Source organism: Hippocampus bargibanti, linkage group LG12 (genome assembly GCF_051943395.1).
Source record: "Hippocampus bargibanti isolate YZ-2025 linkage group LG12, ASM5194339v1, whole genome shotgun sequence".
NCBI lineage: Eukaryota > Metazoa > Chordata > Actinopteri > Syngnathiformes > Syngnathidae > Hippocampus > Hippocampus bargibanti.
The window spans coordinates 9,733,430-9,742,486 of record NC_142745.1 but is presented as its reverse complement, the minus strand read 5'-3'; the positions used below and the strand labels follow the sequence as shown (position 1 = coordinate 9,742,486).

General features: G+C 39.8%; 1 protein-coding gene across 1 annotated transcript; it reads right to left on the bottom strand.

The window, feature by feature from the left end:
* Nucleotides 1-427: 427 nt before the first annotated feature.
* Nucleotides 428-2,862, bottom strand: hrh1 (histamine receptor H1). Its single transcript, XM_089010646.1, has one exon. It carries the CDS (start codon nucleotides 2,707-2,709, stop codon nucleotides 1,108-1,110), a length of 1,602 nt encoding a protein of 533 aa, XP_088866772.1. The 5' UTR covers nucleotides 2,710-2,862; the 3' UTR covers nucleotides 428-1,107.
* Nucleotides 2,863-9,057: the final 6,195 nt, after the last annotated feature.

Below are 9,057 nucleotides of genomic sequence, written 5' to 3'. Positions count from 1 at the left end.
AATCAATTCCACCACACATACTGATTTTCAGCAGGACCAGACAGTCCTTTCTGATGCAGAAACGTGAGAACGTGATCATAAAGAGCTTTGTGTAGCCTCCTGCTATTCAAATATTGAATCGGCACTAATTAATCTCATTTTTCAAAACGAAAGGGAATATGAGCATAAATAAAAATGTCAATGTAATGTCCTGCACACATGCTTATATATTGTGTGTGTGTTTTTCCACATGAAGAACGCATGCAACTCATGCAGAGGATCATTTTTTTTTGTATAAATAAAAATATTATGTTTCAGTTTTTTTTGTTTTATTGAGGCAATCATTCTTTATTTTTTTTTACATTCCCTCCATGGAAAATGAAGCATATCCAAGATATTCAATTTTTTGCTCACTTTATCATCCGCACAAAAGTGTGTCTGTCTGAATCAAAACACAAGCAAACCTGAAATAACACATACAATATTTACATTTGAATACACATTGCCTTGACATAGAAGCTAGCACTGAACTGACACCATGTCGCCTCAATCGAGACAAGGGGGCCATAGTAATGACGTAATGACCATAGACCTTGAGATCGAATGATCACAAATGGATGGTGGACCTGTATGAAGAGGATCACTTTGGCACCTGGACCTATGCACTTGCAGACAGCTGAACCATGCGCAACAGGGGAGATGCTTTGACTTCCCTCTCAAAGTTTAGTTGAAAACTGTGAGCAGCAGAAAAACCACAAGGGGGTACACAGATCTGACATTCAACTTCAGACTGTTTTCTTTTCCTTAGCTCCTTACCGGAGCAGAAGAAAGTGATATCCAGGAAAAGTGTAATCTGTTTACTCAATACCAAACTCCCAGTGTCTGCCAGTAGGCAGGGTACACCTTGAACTGGTTACAATGCAATTTGAGACATTTATTGTACATTTATTGTAAATTACAAGTAAATGGCCTTAGTCAGTCTGTATAGTTGTTATCTTTGATTTGATTGTTGCGAGGAGTTGACTATTAACGTGTGAGTTGCAATTTTGTACTGCCATTGACCACATGAGCACTGCTCAATGGCAGTGAATTAGTCACTGGCTAGCTGTTGGAATCACTGCAACACTTTCACAAATTGTTGTGCAGAATGTTTTTGAAGACTCTTTTAAAATTCCTATTGCACAGTGGGTAAATAAAAGGGTTGAGGGTGGAGTTCATGTAACCGAGCCATATGGTGAACATGTGCAAGTCATGGTGCACACAGTCTCTACAGAACGCCATGACCATGAAGGCTATAAAGTACGGGATCCAACACAGCAGGAAAGCGGCAATGATAAAGCCCAATTGCCTGGCTGCTTTGTGTTCCTTGTGGATCCTCAGGCTGTGGAGTCTCTCACGCGAATGTTCGAGGAAACTTCGCCATGTCTGCCGCAGAGTAACTTCATTGTCCGCGACCAACTCAGTGTCTTCAGCCACTTTGGACCAGGGCTGAGAACGACTAGAACTGTACCTGTTGCAAAGCACAGACGTGTACTTCTGCACCTGGCTGATATCACAAACACCGCTTACAGAGTTTGGCACCGTGACGTGACATTCATTTAGAGATGATTCCCGATGACGTTCTGAAGTGACATTTTCTGGTGGAACAACAGCTGCAGCATCTGGACTTTTTTCCTCGGGAGCTAAGGAGTCCCTTCCTGGTTTTGAAGTCATTCTGTCTTCCTTTGTTGTCACGGCTAACAACCTTGGTTCAGCATGCTGCGCACCAATCTTTCGATGCGATCTCGAAAGGGAACTTTTGTTTTTTTCAAATTCCTCAAGCGAGTAAGTTTCATCTAGAAGCTTCTGGTCAAGTTGCCTTTTTAAAAGTTTCATTGGAGCTTCACATTCCTTTTGAGGTGATTTGGAGTCATTTGAAGACTCTGGATTTTGTTCATTTTCCTTTTCCCCAAATGAATCTGTTGGATGAATGATCCTTTCTCTGTCTCGTAGATGTTGTCTCACTGCCAAGTAAATGTGTGTGTAAAACCAAAGCATCAAAATAGAGGGTACATAAAAATTTAAGATGGCAGTAAGAACTTTAAACCACGTGACAAAGCGAAAATCGGTGTCACACTTGTTCTCCTCTTCCGGTTTAAGTTCTACATGGGTAAAGGACCTCCATCCTAAAATGGGAAAAATCCATAACAGAGACAGCAGCCAGGCTCCAGATATCATTACACTTGCTTTACTTCTAGTTCGATACTTTAAATACTTAAGCGGCTGTCGGACGGAGCGATATCGATCGAGACAGAGGATAAAAAGACTAAAAATTGACGCTGTACTTGCCACGTAATCCATAATCAACCAAAACTGGCAAACCACCATGCCCAATTTCCATTCGTCCTGTAGCAGATACACCAGACTTAGCGGCATCACAGTGGCACCGACGATCAAATCGGCCACCGAAAGACTGACGACGTAGAGATTGCCGACCGTGTGCAAGCTCTTCTCGGTTTTCACGGCATAAAGAACCAGCAGGTTCATTATAATAGTGAGGAGTGAGAGGAATCCCAGAGAGACACCCAGCAAGGCACTGTGCAGTCCTCCATGGACTGGGAACGTATGATTAACTTTGTGGGCATTGGGATCATCCGGGTGGCCTCCGCAGCTACTGCAACTGTTGCTATCATCGTAGTGGTTTGTGTTCAGGTGAAGATGGACCGTGGAGAGCGACAAAGCAGATTCCATCCTACCAGATGAATGCCTATGGATCTACTCCCATAGTGGTAAACAAACTAGTGGGCCCAAACGTGTGGAGGCATAGCTTGTAATAGTGCAACAAAAAGAGAAATGTCCTCAAAAAGCGATTATTGTTGTGGTCTCACTCTGTAGTCCATTGATTGTTCTGTTTACATCTGAAAGACATAAAAAGAATATATATTAGTTTGCTGTCAGTAATTTTTTTATGTGATTTAAGTTAATGATCCTATGTCAGTTGACTTTGGCTGAAAGATCGCTACATCTGCGAGTATGAGTGCATTGAGTTGGAAGTGACACTAAAACGGTGTGAACGATATAGACATTACACTCACGGACAGGCCATATGGGTCCATATCCACCCACCACAAGGCCCCGAATTGTACTTATTGATGGAAATGTGTTGAGTTGATCCCATCATTTGGACTATTTCTGCTTCAACTCACCAAACGTGTAAAATATAACACTTATGGGGTGTTTTCACACTTGAGAGGAAAAAGACTTATGGGCTCAAGTGCATTCTTCTCTTTAACTCATTCACTGCCATTCACAATTTTATTCAGGAATTGAAAATATGACATAGAGTGCCATTCCCGAATTTGTTCGGGTTTAGTTTTTTCATCCTTGGGTGCCAATAAAACGCTGGTCATGGCCTCTGGCAATGTTTTTTTCTTTTCCAAAAGGGGTCAGCATTTCCCTTTTTCCATTTTAGCGCTTTGTTCCAACTTCAGCTGGTTGTTAAAGCGCGATATAAACCAATATGTAGGTATTGCATTGTATTTTAGACAGCCCCCCTCATTTCAAGCTCACATAACTCCAGACCGTTATAATTTATGAATTAACTATTTTTTCCGATGAAAGAAGAAGGTTTCTAACACAGTATTGAATGTTTATGTAGCCCTAAAACGCTATATTCAGTGGGTCCTGGAATTCAAGTGACAATGACAAAAATTGGAGTGGACACATTTTTGAACATCATCTGGCAGTGAACGAGTTAATGCTATTTAATATTCCAATTTTATTTAATGTGGGGAAGTGCAGCCTTATTGAGTAGAGTCAAACTTTGAAGACATTTTATTTTAGTCGAAGAAGACAATGTATGAAAAGTGCTCTATTTCCCTTAAATAACCCATGTCTGAGTGCTTTCTCATCAATCCGTCTTAAACACACAACTTCAGTCCCTCTGTCAGAAATGTTAATGTTGCTTGACATTTTCCGTAAAATTTTAAGTGACTGCCTTTCACTGCCCAGCTGGCCAGACAGTGAGACACTCAATCACACACGGAGACTCACACACGTGAGATGGTGGCAAATGCAGTCAGCACCCAAACAGTGATTTGAGAAGCTGAGACCGAATTGTGTGTTTGTCTTTGCTTGATAGCATTTGCATTCATAGAATTCCACAGTACATGCAAATTCATGGCCTTTGTATATTTGCATGACGCAGCGAGATGCCTCATGTCAGTGGACAGGCTCTTGTCCTGACTGCCTGATATATTGGGGAGAAGATTAAAATAGATTTATGCCCGTTGCCATGGCGGCAGGTGTGTGGACTGTACATTACTTTTATAAGCATTGCTTGCTCTGTGAACTGCAGTGTGTCATTTGGCCTTTTCATGACCAGGACAATAAGTAACCAGCTGCATTGTTCCAATAAAAAGCCTCCTTCAAATGGATGCCTGCAATTTTCTCATTAGGAAAGCAACAGTAGTAACTATAAATATTCATTTCTAAATATTATCATTCACAAATAGACATAAAAGTGTTCAGGCTTTTTGAACTATGTTGGTAATCAAAATATTAGCGCCACCGAAGCACGTTTATTTTTTTTAAGAAATTTCAAGTGGAATATCAAATTTGGTCCTGTTTTATGAAGACACTGCCTATTTACCAGCAACTGGTGTTCAAGGAGACTGACATGGGAATGGTTTCTTCATAATGTTGCCTCAATTTGTGTTCCTTACTTACTCCAAAATAATACTTTTAAATACATAAATTGCAATTTACAACAAATGGTGTTTACTTTAATTAAATATAAATCATTCTAAATACACTGCATGAATCCATCCATCCATCCATCCATCCATCCATCCATCCATATAATTATCCGTTTCATCCTCACATGTATCAAAGATGTACTGCAGCCCATCCCAAAGGTCTCCGAGCAGTAGGCGGAGGACACCCTGGACTTTTGCCAGATATTCGCAGGACGCACAGGGACACATGAGAGTGTTTAATCAGTCTGCCATGCATGTTTTTGGAATGTGGGAGCAAACCCGAGTACCCAGCAAAAAACCCACGTAGGCATGGGAGAGCACACAGTAGACAGGATTGAACCCATGACCTCTGCACTGTCAGGTTGAGGCACTAACCACTTTCCAATTTAAATGCAATTTCACACCACACAATGTACAACTACTGGAAACTTTGGTACCCATCCACATTAGGAGTGCTCGACATTGGGGAGGTCTCGGCAGCTTGGCTCAGACGACGGACGGACCTGTTCATCAACTGGATACGTTCGTAATGCTGCATCACCAATAAAAAAAGCCATCGTTTTTCTTTCTTCTTCAATTGACACTATTCATTAGCGAGTGAATGAGATCCTATTCAGTTATGCCTGCGTGCACACATCAATCAAACGACTTTGCGTCGTCTCGCCAATTATTTACACCAAGGGATTCGAGTTTACAAGAGCTGGGTGTAATTTGAGCATTGATCTCTGTGACATTTGATGGCGATTGTGTTACTTTTAGCTAATTTGTTTTGTTTCTTTCTTGTTTCTTTATTTGGTTCAGGATCTTGTATTAATTATATTAATCTAGAAGTTTTACGGGTTACAGTCCCTCATGCAAAATAGGGAAATCAGTCAACAGTACAGGAACAATGTACAATTAAATACATACCATATTGACTTAAAACGTTCAACGTAAGCTGTCCCAATACAGCTCCCCATGTTTGATTTCTTATTGCCATATGTTTTGGTTTTTTTTTAATAATGTTTTCAAACCAAGGAAGTTATTGGTGGTTGCCAAGTTTAATGATGCTTAGATTGGGAAGGAGAGAATACATTGTGGTACCCCAGTCTGCATAATTGCACACAGCACTATGTTTGTGGTCACAAGGGGCTAGGTGCACATTTTTATAAATATGTAATATGCAACCTTAAACGCCAAGAACAACATTGCTGTGTAAAACCCTGCATGTTTAGTTACTGGCAGTGATGACACCGTTAGCAGGAGGCTGATAATAACAGCATTGGAAAATGTTAAATGGTTAAAGAAATATATGTGTGAATACAGGCATTGATTTTATTTGGTGGGCAATTCGAGTCATCCGTTGAGTCTTTAAATCTCAAATAAATGATGTCTTACCTCCAAGGCTGCTGTTTTTCTTGTAAACATCGAATTGCTTGATAAAAGGCTGTTTAATGAATGTAGCATCCTGTCTGTTGTTGACATGGGAGGGGGGTTCGTTAAAATCGAATCATCTTTAGGCTTATCACTGGAACCAGTAAAATGTGAAACGGTTCTACAAGAAAACAATTTAGAGCATTAAATGTAATCGTTTTCGATGTGAGTGGTACATTACCCCCCCCCCCCCCCCCCCCCACATAAAAAAATAAAATACTCTGAAATCAAACCACCTGCCAATTCTTAGCCCCGATAGAATTGTGCGTAATGGCCATTGTGCCTCTCTGATCTCATTATATCCATCAGCGGAAGGATTCAAACGAGCGCACATCTCGTGTCCTGTTCTGAGACTGGCCATTATTTAAGAAGCATAACAAGAAATTATTAACAAGGCTTTGACCGTTCGTTCGCATGGCCGATTGAACTGCACACACTAACTTTTACGCACGCCAAAAACGCGCCCACACTTCGACTTTCGGTCACGAAAACACACTTGAGGAAACTTAGCACGCGTGTTAACGGGAGCTAAATATAAAATTTGGCTCTTACCAGACGGCGTAGAAACATTCCACAATGTATTCCGACCGGGGGTGTCCCAAAAATGCGGCTCCTTGTCTCTTTGTCACACAACACCTCATGGAGTCGCACGAACTCTGATTCACTTGTGAAGGGAGCACTGCCCCCGCCGACTCTTCCTAATCTGATGAAGTTGCAACTAGATGATGAGGCAAAATGGAGGAAGTAACTTGCGATGGTTGGCAAATGCAACACCAAATGGTCCTTGCATTGATCAGGGAAGCTACCTGGTCGACGATAGCATGTGAGGGGGGACGGGGGGAGCACATGAACATTAGTGGAAATGGTCACCATCTAATTACACAACTACGTAGTTGAAATGGCATCAGAATCCAAATACGATTTTTAATCAAGTAGGAGTCTACGCATAAATTAGATTCACTTAATGCAACCGCTTGAATATGAGATGAAATTCAATCAATTACACACACCATTTGTTCAGTGTGCCACAATATGTCGTTTCTACAAATTAGATCAAACATACTGTCACGATTTGCACGGTGGGAGTGGTAGTGAAACCCCCAAAAAGCAGGCAGGAGCAGGCTGCATTTGACAAATTATATTAAATAAAGTTAACAGGAAACAAACTCTTAAACAACAAAGTCATGAGAATGAAAGGGTCCAAGGTAGGAAACAAAACCACGAGTAAACCATAAGATGAAACAAACAATGACGCAACACTGAATGGTCATGCCGGAGTCTTTTTTAACTGCCAGTGAGTAAAACGACTAACACCTGTGCGGATGCAAGCGGGGACCGACAGTGCCACCCATTGGGCGTAAACTGAAACATGACACATACATGGAAAGTTGGATAATATACCTTTCCACACACTGGATTGCCTTTTTATGTGTATAGCTGCTGCATTTCTGAGGTACGGCGACTGCGTTTGGCATGTGTAACATGTGTCTCAGCGAGAATTTAAACATTTATGTTTAATGCTCAAGAATACACGGTGACACATTGATTCAGTGACTACATTTATTTGAAATTCTGCAAAAAAAAAAAGACAAAAAAAAAAAAAACCACAAGTCCAATTTGAGCTCAGCTGCATCTTGAGGTCATTGATTATCCTTGCAATGTTTTCGCAGCAAAAAAATAATAAATAAATAAAATTGACTAGACATGGATTTAGACACCACATGGGGCATCTCACAAACAGCATGAGGTCAAATGAATTGTGTGCTGAACACTGAGACAGGATTGTCTTGAGGCACAGGCCTGGGGAAGGCTTCTGACAAATATCTACTCATTTGAAGTTCACACAGCACAATGACCTCTGTCATCTGTCAACAGAAGATCACACGTTTTGCCAACAAATCGCTCAATTCAATCGGTGGCAGCTCCCGCCAGCATATTAGCAGCGGTGCTTCAACCTTGTGGCATGCTTTAACTAAAAATAACATGACTGCATCACTTCCATGTAGTTTGGACAACAAATCATACTGAGACAGGGCTTTGGTGGCAACTTATGGTGTTTTTATTGTTTGTATTTTTTTGAAAGTGCACATAAAAAACTTGAATAGGTGATTTTTGCCAACAAATAACTAGTGACAGGTTTCATCGGAAAAATCCATCTATCCAACTTTATTACTTTACTTTACCAACTTTAATAATAATAATAATAATAATAATAATAATAATAATAATAATAATAATAATAATAATAAGAAGAAGAAGAAGAAGAAGAAGAAGAAGAAGAAGAAGAAGAAGAACAACAACAACAATCTGAATCTCTTCTTTTCCTTTCGGCTTTCCCCTTCAATTATAACAATCTGAATATGAATATGAATACGAATTTATGATCCTCTCCTCTTTCATCTAGAACTGCTTCATGTCATCACAAAGAGGGTACAGCAAGTCCTGAAGAATGAATGTCTCTCTGTGTCTTTGTTTTGTCATATTGTCTCTATGCTGTCATATTATTTGTTATTTAGTTTTTTTTGTTCTTTTGACTTCAAGACGGCGCCGCGAGAGTGGCTGCCTTTCCAGTAGCTCATGTATTTCGTTTTTCTACTTTCATTCCTTTCATCACTTTGCTGCTGTGAAATGTAAATTTCTCCACTGTGAGACTAATAAAGGCATATCCAATATCCAATCCAATGAATATGCATACATTAATATGAATATATGAATATGGATATTTGGATATGAATATATGAATATGAATACTGTATATGAATACTGTATATGAATATATGAATATGAATATATGAATATACGAATATGAATACATTATAGGAATATTACTATGGATATGAACAATAAATAATAATAATAATTATAATAATAACTGCAAGACTAATAAAGGCAAATCCAATCCAATCAAATCCAATAATAATAATAATAA